Source organism: Natrix helvetica (genome assembly GCF_964273705.1).
Source record: "Natrix helvetica genome assembly, chromosome: 1".
Classification (NCBI taxonomy): Eukaryota; Metazoa; Chordata; class Lepidosauria; order Squamata; family Natricidae; genus Natrix; species Natrix helvetica.
Genome location: NC_138548.1, coordinates 128,280,485 through 128,299,266, shown reverse-complemented (window position 1 = coordinate 128,299,266; position 18,782 = coordinate 128,280,485). Strand labels below are relative to the sequence as shown.

Below are 18,782 nucleotides of genomic sequence, written 5' to 3'. Positions count from 1 at the left end.
ATGGATGGATGGATGAAAAGAGTGAGATAGAAAGAAAAAGGAAGGAAGGAAGGAAGGAAAGAAAAAAGAAAGAAAGAAAGAAAGAAAGAAAGAAAGAAAGAAAGAAAGAAAGAAAGAAAGAAAGAAAGAAAGATTGTGAGTACATTGAGAATTTTGTCAAGATCCCCACTGAAAATGATTGTCAAAGAACATGAATATCAACAAAAGGGCGGCTATGGAGAAGCCTATACAGTTGCATTTTTTTTCCAGAATGGCAGGTTAGTGAGGCCCACAATAAAATTATTTGCCTCGACACCAAATACCTAATAGAGTTGGAGGCCAATGGACATCATAACTCATTCCTTTGAATCCTGCATTCCCAGCACATAATATCCTGATCATTTCTCACCCATCTGTAGGAGTCTTGCCCTTCATTTGGAAATGCCCTGAACTGTTTCATAGAGAGGATAGTGAATTTATTACAACAGAAATCAATAGAGCAAGTTATGAGGCTGCTTAATTCAAAGGGGGAAAAAAATCTCCTTTCACCTCAGGGCTCAATTCTTTTAGCTATGGAGGTGGAATTTTAGAAAGCATCAGTTGATAAGAATGTCTTTGGAAGCTCTGAATCTGAGTCTGTATGGCTGAATTGGCAGCCGGGCCACACTTCTGGATTTATTCTGCACTCTGAGACCCATTCCACCCACTTTCTCCCCCACCCCACTCAAACAGCCAAAAGTTTGATTTGCTGCCAGCCAAGCCTTGGGTTGGGTTGGGTCAACTTCAACCAACCCAGAGCGGTTTACATTGGCGGCTGCAACCCTTGCCAGAAACAGCATCTGTTACTTTGATACACAAGACAGTCATTGTTCTTAGCAAGGGAAGGTTGCAGGAGCAAGGGACTGCTCCACAGGATACGTTACCTTTCCATTTTTAGGCCAAAATCTGTACAGAAAGGGGTGGGGAAGTCCTGATTGGTTGACTAGCAAGGAGAGCCTTGGACTCTGCTCCCTCTCTCCATTTTGTGGTGGGTGTTTTTTTTTCTTCCCCTGAATCAAATAGAGGGAACAAGGAGCCAGACATGCTTAACTGTACTTAGGAGGGGAAGTAAACTATCAATATCTGCCATGATTTGCCTCTCCCAACACCTTTTGATTCTTACCTTTAAATACGTTCTTTGTTCTCTTTAGCTTTATCTAAAGCAGTCTCAAGTGTTCATTGCTATGATAAGCTCTATGAGGACTGATCGGTTAACTCAAACTACAATTCAATGCCATGGCTAAGCAATGAGTCACCAACCAACGTATCCAGCCATATCTTCCTTACCATAGCTCCAAGCTTTTTTCACACCACTTTTGGCTGGGTGGGTATTTGTTAAAGGGCTTTTAATTTAAAAAAATATTTTAAAAGTAAAGTTGTCAAGTTGCAAAGAGAACATCGACTTCAACCATTAGACAGTGTTTATGTCTACAAATGTTTGTGGACCTTACATAACCAGTACTTTCTCAGTAAAGGCATTCATTAGTCCAGAAAAGTTATGCTGACTTGTAGACAGCATGGGAAGGAGTGAGAGGGAGGCCAAAGAAGTGGAAGAGACTAACTTTAACAATGTGTCTTCTCACACACCGGAGTTTTATAACTTTTGTTTTAATAACAACATCCAGCAGTGTGCAGCAGCAGCCAAGAAAGCTAATAAAATCCTGGGTTGTATAAAGAGAGGCATAGAATCAAGATCATGTGAAGGACTAGTACCACTTTATAAAATCCTAGTAAGACCACACCCAACCAATTTTGGTCACCATATTACAAAAAAGATGTTGAGACTTTGGAAAAAGTTCAAAGAAGAGCAGCTAAGATGATCAAAGGCCTGGAGACTAAACCATATGAAGAACGGCTGCAGGATTTGAGTTTGGCTAGTCTAAAGAAAAGAAGAATTAGGGGTGACATAAAAGCAGTATTCCAGTACTTGAGGGGCTGCCACAAAGAAGAGGGGGTCAAATTATTCTCCAAAGCACCAGAGGACAAGAAACAATGGTTGGAAACTAATCAAAGAGAGAAGCAATCTGGAATTAAGGAGAAACTTTCTAACAATGAGGACAATAAACCAGTGGAACAGCTTACTTTCAGAAATGGTGAGTGCTCCATCATTGGAGGTTTTTAAGAAAAAACTAGAGTAGTCACTTATTTGAGATAGTATAGGTTCTCCTGTCTGAGCAGCAGGCTGACCTAGAAGATCTCCAAGGTCCCTTCCAGATCTATTCTATTAATTCTATAATTCATTCAAATGTCACCATGTTGAAAGGATATCTATCATATATTTCCTAAATTCCAAATACTCCTCCCCCTTGACCCAAACAGTGGGTGTTATAGTTCCTGCACTATGCTGTTGGGCATAATAATGGCTCAGTCACCCTACACACTCTTTAATTTGAATATAGGGTGAATTCTTTAGGACTAGTATTTGCACTTTAGAATTAACATTGATAATACATTTCTTCCAGGTTAACACACACAAAAATATTATTGGATCTTTTCAGTCCCATCAAGAACATTTTGATGTTCTTCAATCACATCAGTTCCCCAGACCTCCAATTTTTAATGCACGGTATATAAAATAATGAAATTATAATGCATGCAGCAAAAAGAAGAAATAACAATGGCAATGACAATCTAATCTCACCATTTAAAATGCATGAAAATTTTAGGATTTGATCTCCAAAAAAACTAAATTCTTGGAAACATGGGGGTAAAATGTATTATCATCATTAAAAGTTACATATATTTGTTCTATTTATCAAATTCATAGATTGACCCTCCTGAATGGTTTTCAGTGGCTTATCAAGTTAAAGTACTCTGAACATCAACTCAGTCATCCATGGTATGATAAAACAATACCACAATAGTGTCAACAGAGACATCCCTAATCAGTCAAAATCACTCGGAAAGAATTCCATTTTGGGTTGCTTCAGAAGGCTGATATAAAAGGAGCCCATCTCACTTCCAGAATATTTATAATACTATTTCCTTGATATCTAAGCTGCTTAACTTTGGGGATTTTTTCTAGTCCTGAAAATCCACTGAATTGTGAATATGGCATGATACTCTTTGGAATATGTTTAACATTGATTAGCTTCCATGTTGTGACCAGATGCAATTATGGCACCATCACTGAGATGGAGAACACATGTGTGCCAAGACAGTTGTCCATTTGCTGCAGTTTATCATGAGAACCTGAGAATCTTCTTCAAAACCAAGTGACAGCTCCTTCAAGTAGCTCAAGGAGTGACAGGGCCAATCTTGCTTTTTTCTGGCTAAGTTATTTCATGGGTTGTTTTGTGAAAAGAAAACAAGGGAAAATACCCCACCCTCTGTACTGTCTTTAGGTCTCAAAGGAAAGGTGGGGTGTAAATAAGCATAAGTCACATAAATACGACTCTGTGTAGCAGCTACTCTGAGCACCGCAGGGGCTGTGAAAGACCATGCTGTTTCTGCTGCAATATTATCGTTTGTATATTTCACTCAGGGCAATGTACCCAAAATTCACTCGAGTGAAAGCACATTGGAAGGCTCAGCGACTCAACTAGCTGGAGGATGGCCAAGAAATTATCCACATTCCCAGAAGAGCCCAAATCTTTAAAGCCGGGGAAGAAAACAGGCAAAGAGACACATTATCATTCCTCTTGAATTCCATTTATTCTTGTTTAATTTCCGTGGTTTTCTATAGCGTTTCTTGTTTGTAAAAGGCTTTACTATTCTTATCTGAGAAGGGACAGCAATAACCTCCTGGGAGACGTGGAAAGCATTCTGGAATTGCAAGCATTTGAGAATGTCTCCAGAAACACTTCTATTTGTTAATATTTTACTCAGAATTAAACCCTCATTGCTGATGCAGTTCAGTCACTTGTAGTACATCTAATGGCCAAGAAATGTTTGCCAGTAAAGTCAGCTTCTATTAGCTCTCCAGCAGAACAGGAAGCAGCAAATGCTGTTCGAGGTCATAGACAGGCAAAATATAGGAAGCCAGAGCAAAGAGGTTGGTTTTGAGTACCGGTATTTAAGAAGAACTGGGTTCAAATCCCTGATTTGCAGCATCCACCTCCCTAATGTGGCAACTGCAGCATCAAGGGACCAAATTGCTTGTGTAAAAGAAATTGCTGCAGATCAAATACAGTAAATGCATGCTAGCTCAGATTGATTCCAGGCTAGTGCAGATTAATTCAGATACTAATCATCTAACCGAAGACAAAGAAAACTGAGGAATAACATGTTTACTAATGAAACAGCCTTTTAACAGGGCAAAAGTCCACAGCCTGAATTTATGAATAGAACTAAGAGCTCAAGGGATCTCAGGGTTAGAAAACAAGCAACTTAAATGTTACTTTGCACTCTTTCATGTTGATATGAGGTCATGCAATTCAAAGGCTGCAAATTTTTAGCTATACTTAATTATTTATCTATAGTCCAACATCCTGCTTCCCACAAGCAAAGGAGGCTTCCAGTCAGACCACCAGTCACAATAGGCTTTGCCAACTCTTACCTTCCTCAGTCCCACCCAACTCCTAAAATCAACACAAGCCAGTAGTTGTTAGCAATTTGCCCCCAGGTTGGAAATTAAACCGTAAGGTACTTAATAATCTTATCTCCCACGAGTCCTTCTAAGCTGTTTTTCAAGCCTGCTAAGCCAATGGCCATCATCGCACCCCATGGCAATACATTCCAGACATTCAGCATGGTGTGAAGAGCATTCCAGCTGAAAGAGGACACAGCATCTCCTTCTTGCCTTCCAGTTCCTTTGTAGGGACATTGAGGACCACTCAAAGGAGAGTCACAAAAATCTAAACTGCTAGAAAAGAGAAAATGTACGGGGGTGGGGGTGGGAGGCAGCAATGCTATCCAGTGCTGTGAAGACAGGGTGTCATTTAAATTTAAGTATCTGATGGTCTGCCATTAAAGAAGTGAAAGTGGTGATTGTTCACTAAGGCCATTGAACCATGAAGTAGGAGTGCGAGGTCAGGAAATCAGATAAAGGGCGGCACCATGGAAAGCTGTGTAATTCTGCAGGGCTTTTCAATTTGAGAAAATATTAGATGTATTGCTAAATATCTATGGGGATTCTCAGTCATCCTGGGTCATGGTTGTCCCAAAGGTGCTTTTTCAAGAGGCAACTGGACTTCCTGGTTTCTTCTTTGAAAAAATGTTTTACTTCTCATCCAAGAAGCTTCTTCAGAGCCGAAGAAACATCTTTAAAGAAAAGCCAGAAAGTCCAGTTGCCTTTTAGGGGGTGGGGGGGAAAGCACATTTGGGATATTAGATGTATTCTTACATCATACATTTACCCACATTTAACTGCAGAGCAATTAGCCCCAATTTGTTTGGGTTTGATCTGATATACTGTAAACCACTTTGACTCTAAACTAAACGCTAAGCTAAAATGTGCTGGCTGGTTTTTTGCATATTGCTTGAACATAGCCATCTTCATTATGAAAGGATAGACAATTCTTTTGGCACAAGAATATAATGACCATTGAACCATCCAGATTTTGCTAATTTCAACAGCTTCAGCCAATAAGTCATGAGGGATGCTGGGAATATTCCAGTTAAACCTGATGGACACAGCTTATGATGGTTTCGGGGCACAACCTTAGGAGACCAGGTGAAGAGATGTTACTTAGGAAATGGCCAGATAAGATGAAGCATAGTCCACAATTGTATATTGCCGTGATGGCGAACCTATAGCTCACATGCCAGAAGTGCCACACAGAGTTCTCTCTGTGGGCACACGCGGCATCGCCAGCTGCTCTTCTGGCTTCCAGCATGCACATGCATGCTGGTGAGCTGATCTTCACGCATGCCAGAGGCCTGGAAACCTGAAAACCAGCTGGCTGGTGCACATTCAGGTGCCAGCCACCTGATCTTTGGATTTCTGGGGCTCTGGCACACCAGCTGGTCTTCATGCATGCCAGAGCCACAGAAACCCAAAGACCAGGTGGCCGGTTTCTGGGGCTCCTGCACGCATGCATGCATGCATGCACATGCCCTCCGGTTTAGGCACTCAGTGCCAAAAAGGTTTGCCATCCACATATTGGATGGAGAATGAGGCTCAGGAGGGATCTTTCCTAAGTGTATATAAAGGTGATGATAGGAGAAATCTACTTTCAGACTTTTACCATTTTTATTAATGCAATTTTACAATAAAGTAGAATTAGTTATCTGGTTGTTTTTTCTATGTGGTCTACCTGGTAAGGCTGATGTAGTTCATAGTACTGAACAGATCAAGGAAGTATTTCTATAAGATAGTACTGCCTACTAACACTGGCTGATCCCAGGAGCTAAACAGGGTTACCCTAAGTGCTTGGATAGGGAACTACCTGGTATTCCAGCAGCACCGGCTTGTCCAGGAAGTTGGAAGGAGGGGAAAAACCCAGAAAAAAACTAGTATAAAACTAAGAAAGGAGAAGCAAGAAGTAAGAGTGGTTGGTAAGGCTAAGAATCCAAAACAGAATAGCATGAAACAAACTGAGGCTTCTGAGCAATCCGGTTTAAAATCTGATAATTTGGAAACATTTCAGTATTACTGAATTGATGACAAACAACTGCAGCATGAAATTTGCTGCCTCTACTGTTGATTCCTAACCTGCCTCTTTTGTGGCTGTTCCCGGTCATCTCCAGTCACCTTTCCTGACTGCAATAAGGTCTCCCCAACATCTCGCCTCCTCCTCTCAAACATCTCTATCCTCCAGCCAGCATCCTACCTTCCTTGCCCTTACGAAGAGGAAGACCCCCGTGAGGCTTTAGCTCAACCTCCATCGCCATAAGGTAAAAGTATTTGCTAGTACTCAAATTCATTTAGAGATCTCCGCAGTATTAGGTTGGAGCCCTGAGGGAACTCCTGCATAATGGTGTGATTATCCATAGGCCATCTGCATAATTAGACAACATGTGCAAACACAATGAGAACATCGACAAAACATCTGCTGCCCATTCGGTTCCAAACAAGAGAGAAAGGGATCTGACTCCCTCCGTCATTTTTACCTAAAGTATCAAACGATTTCTTTTCTGCTTGCAATTTCACCTTTACAGGGGCTGCCCAGGTTTGAGCAGGATTAGGGCATGCAAGTCACCATGAAGCCGCCACACATTAGCTTGCAGAGAACCTTTAATCAGTCTAGATTTCCAAGCAGAGATCGGTGGCTTAATCTTCCTTTAGGCATTCTCTGCCTCTGGGGTTGTTTCCTGCCTGAGGGAACATAGGAAGCGGGCATTGTTGGAGTTCAATAAGCATTTCCTCCCTTGTCTGAGACATCGGAAACAGAGCTGTGCACCTGACCAGGTCTGATAAAAAGAACTTGGCAGAACATATTGGCTGCCCAGTGACTTCCACCTGATCTGTATCAGCTGTGTCAGAACGACAGCGTGAGCGGCTGGGCCTGCAGTAGGCCATCCCATTCCTTCCGTCACACGTGCTTTACTTGAGTCACATGCAAGGTGGGAAGGTAATGACCTCCCGATCCCTTTAGTAACCTTCAGCTCAGCTTTACTAAGAAAAGAATTACATGGTGGAATACTTCCCGTGGAATACTTGGGAATACTTCCCAGTCATCATCCTTCCAGGAGTGATAGGCAGTCAGCTCCAGCTGGGAGAGCTACAGAGCATGAAAACAGGGGACACAAAAGGCCATGTTTAGCCTAGCTAAGCTACTCCCTGTCCTGGGTACTGATCTTTGTGGGTGGGTTACTAAATTAAAACCTGCCACTTGTTTTGCCCCCTATAGAGCTAATTTGAGGGCTGTTTACACATCCATTGTGCCGATAATGAGCCAGATTGGGAGGCTGTTTATTGCAGCCTTTCCCCAATTTAATGCCCTCCAGATGGGTGGAGACTATAACTTGCTAAATTCTCCACCAGTGTAACCTGGCTAACCCATCTGTAGGACCCCAAGCTGGGAAGGCTGGCTCACTGTCACTGTCGACGTTCATCACATTGCTACAAGATGTGAAGATGGCCACTAATAGACCTTTGAAAGAGAATTCACAAAGGATAAGGTTTTCAGTGACTATGATTCTTGATGGCCTTGTACTATTTCATAGAAGAGAGGCAGCATATCTCTTGGAAGATAACTAGATCAGTGGTCACCAACTGGTGGTCCATGAGAAAATTTTGGTGGTCTGCAGAAAAATTATTTGCATTTTTTTATATTGCACTTCTTACCATTTATCTTTTTAAAAAATTCATATTAGTGGTGCAGTGGATTTAAAATTATGAATTTAGTGGTCCCTGAGGTCCGAAAAGTTGGTGACCCCTGAACTAGATGATTCTTCTTGGGTCTTTTGTTTATAGATAAAGGTGTCTACATCCTTCAGCTGAGAGCTGACTGACTGCACTAGCTGCTGCATGCTTCTTCTTAAACTAAGAGAGGGACGGGCTGAAGTTCACCCAGCTGGCTTCCTGGCTAAGGCAAGACTACAACATATGGTCTTTTAGCCTAATGGCATAATAACCGCTATACGAAACTGTCTTTTTCTTAGAGATTATTGTGACAAAAAAGGTGCTAGATTTGACAGAGTTTTGGTCTGATTCTGTTCTTAAATGTCTTTCTTAATCCAACTGAACAAGGGTTTTGCACCTCATTGTTTTACATTTTATCTCTCAGACCGTTTAGAGAGTGTGCAAAGCAACGAGGAAAAATGGATTCTTTGCCCACAATCTGAATGTGGCAAGGCCATGCCCTAAATAAAGTTGCAATCTCGCCTATTAAGGTCAGCAAATTATAAACGTTACAAGTCAATTCTGTACCAGCTGAGTGTTTTAAATGCTGTACTACGTTCACACTGCTTTTAACTGGATCTAGTTTAAGCATCAGTAGAAACTGAGATCGGATAAGCTTTAAGTTTCCAACCCAGACCATGAGTTGTTATCAAGAATCAAACTGTGTGTTTGGAACTTTATGAAGCTTCTTAGATAGGCAAATGCAGACTAAAAGAATAATCGTTTCTGCTAGAGGTGGGTGCTGATTTCACATCTAATGTAAAAAACGGAGCAGGCAGGGAACTGTTCATTACAAGCATTTTACCATTAGCATTCCCAACAAGCAATGACATCCTACACAAAATAGGCTACGTGATGGAAACAATGTTTATTTAGAAGGTCTATGAAACAAGGCAAGCATGTGGCTGATGAAACACAGTAGGATAATTCATACCCCCAGTTCTTTTCTAAGAATGTTGCCAGATCTTGAATATTCTGCTATTTGCTTTGAAATGACACTCGGGAATGAGAATAGGACATGGTCTGACCTCAGACTCATTCTATATCCTTGGCCTATTCAGACTCAGTTTCTCACATGCATACAACTTTAGTACATCCACAGCAGAAATTCCATGTGGCCCACAAGTTGACTGCATGCTAAAAAAAGAAAAAAAAGTAAGAAGTACATCTATTTTGCTGTGTGTACTGTAACAGGAAATCTCGGCTGATCGCAGGATGTTGTATATCTTCTACAAACAGACATAAATCTATTTCACTGTAGAAATTTGTCTCTCTTTCTGGCTTTCCAGACATCTGCAGTTTGCACGCCAAGGACGCCAAACATTTGCTGAAATGATAGGCATTTAAGACGTTTGGTAGAGATATAACCACCCAGGTTTGTATGTAAGCTAAAATTCAAAGTAGAGTGGAGATTGAAAAGTAATGAAATGTTTAAAAAAATACTGATGTGTAAAGATGTGAACAATGGCCATGGCTGTTCCTTAAAACAGCACAGGACAAAACCCAGATTGGTTCAAACTTCTGGAAAGGAATGACAAATTTTAGCTGATGGCATGCAAAAGAAAAAATTGGAGCTTTTTGTATTTGAAAACAGTGTTGAATTCAAAAAGATTGCCTAATTTTTGTTTGATTCTTTTTCTATTTATTTATAGCAGATTATTTGATGCCTCTTACAAGAACTCTTGGGAAAAGCCTTTAATTTTTCATATTTCATTTTCTATGACATTAGGGATTTTTCCCCTTAAGGAATATACAGATTACAAATAGGATACTGTCTTTAACTTCTTATTCAGAAGACTTTATGTGGCTCACTTTGCCCTCCCATTATGGTAGAAATGTAAACATGAATTATATATGTGTGTGAACATCTTACTTGGTAATGTTTGATAACATAGCCAATCAAGCTATTGCAAATAAGGGTCTAAATATTTTCCCATTCAATGCACAACTCTAGAGCTTGATGGGTTTGTACTTAATGAACAGAACTTTGAAAAATGGATGGAAAAATGGGTGGTAGCAGTAAATCCCCAATTTAATTTAAATATCCCTTTTTTGTAGCATAATTATCCAACTGTACCTAATCCCCTGCCCATCCTGTTGCCAAAAATGTGTTATCCTCCAAAATTTTAGAAAGCCAATCAACTGTATAACCAAAAGTTTATGTAGTCTGCAAGGTGGCAACTATGCCACTCAAGCAGTGGATGTAATTTTGCCTTCTTAACAGCCTGTTTCTTTACTTTGGTGCTTCATGAACAATCAGGGACTATCTACCTTTGAGAGTAAATCTGTTTTCTCAGTAATAATTCATAGTCACCCAACTATTATCATGGTGATCTAAAGCCTGTCTTTAATACTGTCATGTTGGTTTAATGATGACTGGATAGTGGTCTAAAACACTAAAAGTCATGAAGGAGAAAATAACTTCAGAAAACAGAGTCTTATAGTTTACAGTATCCACTTCCAAACCAATTATTCCCCTCTGTTTGAGAGAAGAAGGAAAACCAATTCTTCATCACTTTTTAACGCAAGAGTAGGCAAACTGAAGCCTTCCAGATGCTGTAAACCAGGGGTGTCAAACTCGCGACCCGTGAGATGAATGCGTCATGCATTGGCCACGCCCACCTCATTTAGAAGGGGGGGATCATGATATGTCACATGACCAAACGTGACACTGAGAGTTTGACACCCCTACTGTAAACTTTCATTTTCCATGTTCAATAAACATGGAAATGTTCATTGAAGAATCAGGAGGTCACTAAAATCCTGCTTTTTTCTGCAGTTTATAATGCCCACAGCAGCTGTTTTTAAAAAACTTAATTTTTCTTCACTTTTCTGAATCTACGGATAATCACACTTTGTTCACAGGATACAAAGCTATTACTATTTCTCCACAATTAGAGGCTGAGTGTATGGGGGGCGGGGGTGTCTGTGTGTGAGAGATTCACAAATTCAGGTTTAGACATGAGGGAATAATAATAGAAATAGAAAATGTTAATTTCATTGGGTATGAGAACCGTTTCATTTTCCGTGTTTGATTTACAGCTGCGGAAACACAGGCTTCCTCTTTAAATGTATTCCTCGAGTTATGACCACAATTGAACTCCACATTTATGTTGCCAAGAGAAGCATTTAAAGGAGTTTTGCCCCATTTTGCAACTTTTCCTGCCAGAGTTGTTAAGTGAATCACTACAATTGTTAAGTTAGTGACATGGTTGTTAAGTGAATCCGGCTTCCCCAATTGTCTTTGCTTGTCAAAAGGTCGCAAGAGGGGATCACATGACCCCGGGACACTGCAAGCATCATAAGTATGAACCAGTTGCCAAGCACCTGAATATTGATCATGTGGCCATTGGGATGCTACAATGGTTGTAAGTGTGAAAAATAGTCATAAGTCACTTTTTTCAGCGCCTTTGTAACTTTGAATGTTCATTAAATGAATTGTTGTAATTCGAGGACCACCTATGTTTTTGTAAAAAAAAAATTGTAATATATCCTAGGGCAGTGATGGCGAATGTTTTTCCGCTGGGGTGCCAAAAGAGCGCGTAGCGTGCCCACATGCATAGTGCAATGCCCTCCCCCCGCGCATGCACGCACAACTCCCCCCCCCACATGCACACAGGCCTCACTGAAGCCTCCGGACTTCTAGTAGGCCCATTGGGCCATTTTTCACCCTCCTCAAGCTTCAGGAAAGCTTCCAGAGCCTGGGAAGGGCGAAAAATGGCCCAACGGGCAAACTGGAAGTTCGTTTCCAAACTTCCGGTAGGCCCATCACCATCCACGGGCTCCAGAGGCTTTCCTGAAGCTTGAGGAGTGTGACAATGGCCTCCCCCTGCCCTCCGGAAAGTTGAAAATCAGCTGGCCAACGCGCACATGCACGCTGGAGCTGATATAGGGCAACGCCTCGCTCAGATATGACTACGCATGCCACCTGGGGCACGTGTGCCATAGGTTCGCCATCACGGTCCTAAGGCTTACCACATTTTGAATGACCAACAACTCAACTTGGAAACCAACACTAGTGGCAGAACAATTCAGCATCTTCTGGGTCCAGAGACTGCTGGCCCAAAAAATGTTACGCAAGTCTAGTCTAGCAAACAAATCAGGCATCTTTAAAGAAGTCAGTAGTCGTAAGCAACACATATACAAATAAATGCTTCATATGACTGGGTTAAATGTGAATCACATTTTTATAAGCTACTACTGTATATTCTTTCTATTTCAGAGATGTCCAAGTTAGGTCTAAATGTTAGACTAACCCCATGCAGAAATCCATTTGGTGGTGTTTATGTTCATCTATAATTTCTGCCATGTGCTTCTAACATGTTAGATCTTTCGCTACCACCTTCCTCATTTGGGATCATTTAGTAAGTACATTTTCCATTTCAAACTTTTGCATTATATTCACAAAGAGACTAACTCTGAGTCACACCACTTGTCTTGCCAAATATGTTGGCTGCATGTCTGGATATTATTTTGTACTTGCTTTTCTATGATTATGCTTCATCAATGCTGTTTATTATTATTATTATTACTTTTGTTGCTGCTGTGGATTGTACAACCGGGCAAATTAGTTGAGTTCAGTTGTTCTCATTTCTCCAGTTTTAAGTCTGTTCTGTGCCATTCCTACACCAGTTTGTGATTTCATAAAATCAGGCAGAAAAAATGTACAATTCCATTTTCTAAATGTTCAGTTTAAAAAAAATAAAATTTCCTAGTTTTAAGTTGCAAATAATATACAGCATTCAGCAAAGTGTGGATTAAGACATATAACTGTAGTTCAACTAAAAATGCAGGCAAAATGGATTGGATAAACTTGTATTAATCAATAGAGGTAATGTGCACTTAGCCGGGTTTTGATTTTTCATTTCTAGATGTACATTCTGATTCATTCCCATAATTTCTGTTATGATAAAAAGCAGATAAATAATCTGTAGAGGTGGGTATTGCGCAAGCACACAAGTGCACACGAGCGAACCAGTAGTAAAAAAAATGGAAACCCACCACTGATAATCTGCTAAAAATCAATGCATGGTCAGGTGTTGTTGCTTTTTTTAAGTATCATCATTATGCTACTTTCACAGTCAACTATAAATGGTGGGACACGAAAGCCAACAGTTCTGAAGTAACTAGAATGGGGCACCCTGCATTGGGAAAACAGTTGCAAGTCTATCCACATTTCTGATTATGTCAACTAATTGGACTGAATTATTCAATACACTGATCATGTCTAGATCTTCCTGGCAAGGGAGAGAAAGATTGAACAAAAATGTTTAAAAGTATCCCTTTAGGCACTTTTACTGCTTGAATTGTTAGCCAATTCATCAGCAATAACTCTACTTCATACATTACTGCACAAAATAAAGATAAAAACGTGGAAATAGTGGCATCTTGTGGCCAGTTGCAAAACTGATTAAAGTGACATCTTATGGCATCTTGAAAATTAACAACCTGATCACAGAAAAAACCCATGGATCATAATTCACTTGCTTAGACTAAGAGCCATGATATTATCTTTATTACTTAATTAATCTGTACATTTCTGACAGGCTACAAGATTCCTTGTCAATACACTTTGTGAAGGGATTGCATGGCTACTGCCAGAAATGTCTTCAATGATTGCAGTCCCTAGCTCTTCAAATGCTTTGTGAATCTGCCCTACAATTCACTCTCAATACATGGAGAAGAGAAGGGAAGGGAAGGAGCAGGAATGAGACAAGAAGAAGCAAGCCATGAATGGTGGAATTGTTACAGAGATACAATAAGCTGAGATAAGAAGAATAGACCCCCTCCCCTAGTTCCAGTTTGCCAGTGGGTAACAGATTCCCCCAACCTCTTCATTATTACAGTGCTATAATGGTTTTGCCATTATTTCAACAGATCAGCTTTTGGCCACAGAATCATGAGATTGTGCTTTTGAACTTCCACAAAAGTCCTACATAAAAGTGTTTTGACTTTGTCCTTGGAAGGCATAAGAAGGTATCTCAGCATCATTACAGGAGAAGAAGGAAATGAACCTGTTTATCTCTGGTTCCCTATTGCCTAAGAATGACTTTCTGTGGCTATAGATGACTATTCAAAGTCATCACTGTAAACGTATAGCATTTAACCACAGGGTCTGTGAGCATTTAATCAAATTGGAGAACTGGAATGTTGTAGAAATTGGTGGACCTAGTTAGAAGAGTTATTAGAGGGACTCTGGTTAACTCTCCTCAATCACAGCCAATAGAGGGTTAAAATTCTCTTGTCTAAATGCTGGAACAGCTATTATGCCTGTGACGACCTTGGAAAAACAAAATATTCCAGAAATTCTGTTCTTTTAGCATTTTTCTATTGTTATGCAAGTGAAGACAGAAAACTAGAAGAAACAGTTGAGTAGGAATCTCCATTGTTCTGTCCACAGAAGAGCTATTCCAATGAGCCTATCATGAATTAGTCTTCCATTCTATGTTCTTTCAATTTAAAAAATGTAATAGCTTCCCAGTCTCTTTTGTACTGAATGGATGGGAGAAAGATATTAACAATGGTCATTCTTAGAGTCAGAATCAGAGATTGTGTACTACTGACACCTGAGGATAAGTCTTTACTTTGGGGAAGCAGCTGATTCAGTCAATCACGTTTGATTAATGCAATCAGGGAATTTTACCCCATTCTTTTCTTCCTTATACAAAGAGGGCACAGGGGATGGCCTGGAACAGAGATGTCAAACTCGTGGCCTACGGGCTCAATGCGTCATGCACTGGCCACGCCTATCCCCATTTTAGCGAAAGGGAGGAAGTTGCAATTCGTCACATGATGACAATGTGACATGCGAGTTTGTCACCTCTGCCCTGGAAGGATAGAGGAAGAGTCAAATCCAAGGCCACAGTCTGATAAGCAGGGCTTTAGTCCAGGCCAAAACCATAATTTGAGAAAACATCTCAGATCAGCCACTCTTTAGTTCAGATGAAGATAAGGGGGGGGGGGGAGCACTTTCAAACTTTCAAGATTCTGTTATTATAGCTATTACAACAAAAATAGTCCTGACCTAGATGGCATTGGCTTCTTAATGCGTCCTTCCTTGTAGGGCTGACACTTCCATAGACAGGAAGCAAAAATAGCATTCTTTTCATTGCAAGGCTGAAGATGGAGGAGAAGGGGGGGGGATATTACATGTATGCTGCCAGAAGTGGGTCACTCCCAGTTCGACCGAACCGGTAGTGGCAGCGGCAGTAGGCTCTGCCCACCTGCCCAGACGCTTCTGCGCATGCACAGAAGCGTCGCACAAACACACAAGAGAGAGAGAGAGAGAGAGAGAGAGAACGCCCAGGAGTGAATCGGGAGTAAAACCGGTATAAACCCATCATTGCATGCTGCTCTATTTTTGAAAAATCACCATGGAGCAAGCAATCTAACATACTTACTTGCTGGACTTCTAGGACATATGGATGGGAACAGAAGGACATGAGGAAAGTTTTACTCTGGATTACATCAAAGGCCATTCAAGCCACCATTCTATTCACACAGTATCTGAGCAAACATCCATAAGAAGCCCACAAAAAGAATGCAAGTTCAAATATAAGCTCTTGCATCCATGTTTTCAGAAATGTTAATCCCTAGTCAGCATTCTCTGATTATATTAATCTATAATGGGAAATGGAGACATGTTTCTTTATTTCCATGCCAGGAGTATTTTTCTAAGGGGGAAAGACTAACATTAACTCACATTATTTTTGGCCCATACAATTCTATACAGGTAGTCCTCAACGTAGGACCACAATAGAGCCCAACGTTTCCGTTGCTAAGTGAAATATTTGTTCAGTGAGTTTTGCCCCATTTTCTTGCCACCGTTGTTAAGTGAATCACTGTAGTTGATAAGTTAGTAACATGGTTAAATCTGCCTTCCCCAGTGACCTTAATTGGTTGCGAAAAGGCGATCAGATGACAGCAATGGTCAAAAGTATGAACCACTTGCCGAGCGTCTGAATTTTGATCACATGATCATGGGGATGCTACAAAAGTCATGAGAAATTGTCATATCACTTTTTTCAGTGCTGTTGTAGCTTTTAGCGGTCACTAAATGAACTGTTGAAAGTTGAGGATTACCTGTAATTTGTTCTCTACCAGAAAACTACAAATAGTACTCGACTTATGACCATCAATGGACCAGAAACCTGGTCATTAACGATGCTGTCATTAACTGAATCATCATGAGACTGGACCCTATTTTACGACCACTTTTACAGTAATTGTTACGTTTGTTAAGCAAATCCAGCTTCCCTATTGACTTTTTTTTTTGTCAGAAGTCAGCTGGGAAGGTTGCAAAATGGTAATCATGTAATCACAAGACACCGGCAACCATTGTAAATGTAAGTCACTTCTTTCAAGGTTGTCATAACTTCAAATCTTCGTTCAATGAACAGTCATTAAGTCGAAGACAACCTGTAGTTGTGTTTGGTCTGAAAGCTCGAACTTTACCCTCCCGTAGACACCATCACTCACCTCGGCAGGTACTACCTTCCCGGGTAATCGCCTGACGACATATCCCACATGGTTTTACTTTCTTGAAACTCTTCACTTTGAAAGTGTGAGATGTGGATGCTTCCAGGTCCTGAGGCTGCAGAGAAGAGATACAATATTGTCAGGTGGGGGGTAAAAATCGCATACCACTTTTAAATTGAGAAACGGGTTAAAAATTAAGCCAGAATCAGGAAGAAAATAGGCAAATCTCCAGTGGATTCCTAGCAATTAGCAATAGCACTTAGCACTTAGATTTATATACCGCTTCGTAGTGCTGTTACAACCCACTCAGTTTACAGAGTCAGCCTGTTGCCCCCAAACAATCTGGGTCCCCATTTTACCCACCTCGGAAGAATGGAAGGCTGAGTCAAGCTTGAGCCGGTGAGATTTGAACTGCCGAACTGCAGCTAGCAGTCAGGTGAAGTAGCATGCAGTACTGCACTCTAACCACTGTGCCAGCTTGGATTAGCAACACCCAAGTTGATAAAATTGAAAAAGTATTGGGGTTGGGGTGGGAACAGGTTTACCTATTGAAAGTTATGTTTGCGGCCTTCCGGTCTGATTCTAAAAATGAATGTGGACTACATCAGGACTTAGACAGTCTTGGTTCCTGATTTTCATCCCTGTCTTGTTCACTCACTATTTCCTATGTTGTTTCTCTTTGGAAAGAATTACTTATTTATTATATTTATAACCTGCCTTTCCTCCAAGAGGCAGAGGACTTATTTTAGGAGTGCATACATACATCCCCACTAAAATGATCCTGTAAGATAGGCTGGCTGAAAACACCTCATTGGTCCAAAACGTACCCTCAGTGGATTTGTACAGAGGGCCCCATTAGCCCCAGTGTAACCCTTTAATTATTACAACACACAAGGTCCCAGGTTTCTGTTTTTTAAAGAAATATATCTGGGGATATAGAATAGAATAACAGAGTTAGAAAGGACCTTGGAGGTCTTCTAGTCCAACTCCCTGCTTAGGCAGGAAACCCTACACCACTTCAGACAAATAGTTATCCAACATCTTCTTAAAAACTTCCAGTGTTGAAGCATTCACAACTTCTGGATCGTTGCTAATATGGGACCGTTACTGTGTCCCAGGGTCATTTTGTGACTTTTTGACAAGGAAAGTCAGTGGGGAAGCCAGATCCACTTAACAACAGTGTTACTAAATTAACAATTGGGATTGGTTTAATAACTGTGGCAAGAAAGGTTGTAAAATGGGGCAAAACTTCCTTAACAAATGGTTCACTTAGCAACATAAATTTGGGGCTCAATTGTAGTTGTAAGTCGAGGACTATCAGCACTTTGATGAGTAGGTAGCCTACGTTCACACAACAGCAGCCTCCCTGCCAGTCTAAACGTCAGACAACATCAAAATTCGAATACCTGTATGGTCTCCCTCCAGTTCCGTCTCTCACAGAGGAAAAAGCTTTTTTCTTTTAAAACTTAAAGCAATTCTTTAGGGGAGTTGCTGTGCTTGAGCTGGGAAAAGCAGCAGCTCTGATAAATGGTTAGAATTATTCCAAGAGACTAAAGAAGATCCAAGGATGGATAAATAAATAGTTAATACTTTAGGCAAAAGTAAAATATTAAATTTGACTATGAAATTGTTAAGTCTAGCATTACTTATATCTCTGTTCTAATTTAGTAATTATGTTACTGAGACCTTTTGTTTCATCACAGCCTTGAATCCCACATCAAGTGTACTCCCACTGTTACAGTATTTTCCTTTTTAATGTGTTTTGTAATAATAATTGGATCAGAGAAATCCTCTTTATAGCAGATCAGCACCATCTTGTGGTCCACCTGGTGCATAATATTCTTGATTGGATTTTCTTCCTTGTTTTCTTTAATCGAGCTGTACCTATTATACTTCCTTAAACATCAAAGGTTTACATTGGAAACCGAGGAAAATCTGATACATCATCTATATCCTTGGAGATTCTCACCAGGACCATTGTAAAAAAAATCTTACGGGAAACATTTGAAGGATCCTTTATCTGGATGGGGTGCAATTACAGCTTTTTCTAGTAAGCTAG

At 40.5% G+C, this 18,782-nt stretch overlaps 1 protein-coding gene across 4 annotated transcripts in view; it reads right to left on the bottom strand.

The window, feature by feature from the left end:
- The window catches only part of TNS1 (tensin 1), a 401,394-nt gene that overhangs the window by 261,843 nt on the left and 120,769 nt on the right, over window positions 1-18,782 (bottom strand). For all 4 annotated transcript variants that reach the window (XM_081935971.1, XM_081935975.1, XM_081935973.1 and 1 more), the window contains exon 2: window positions 16,724-16,838. In XM_081935971.1, the coding sequence (XP_081792097.1) occupies window positions 16,724-16,838 (115 nt within the window). The remainder of the gene's footprint in view (window positions 1-16,723; window positions 16,839-18,782) is intronic.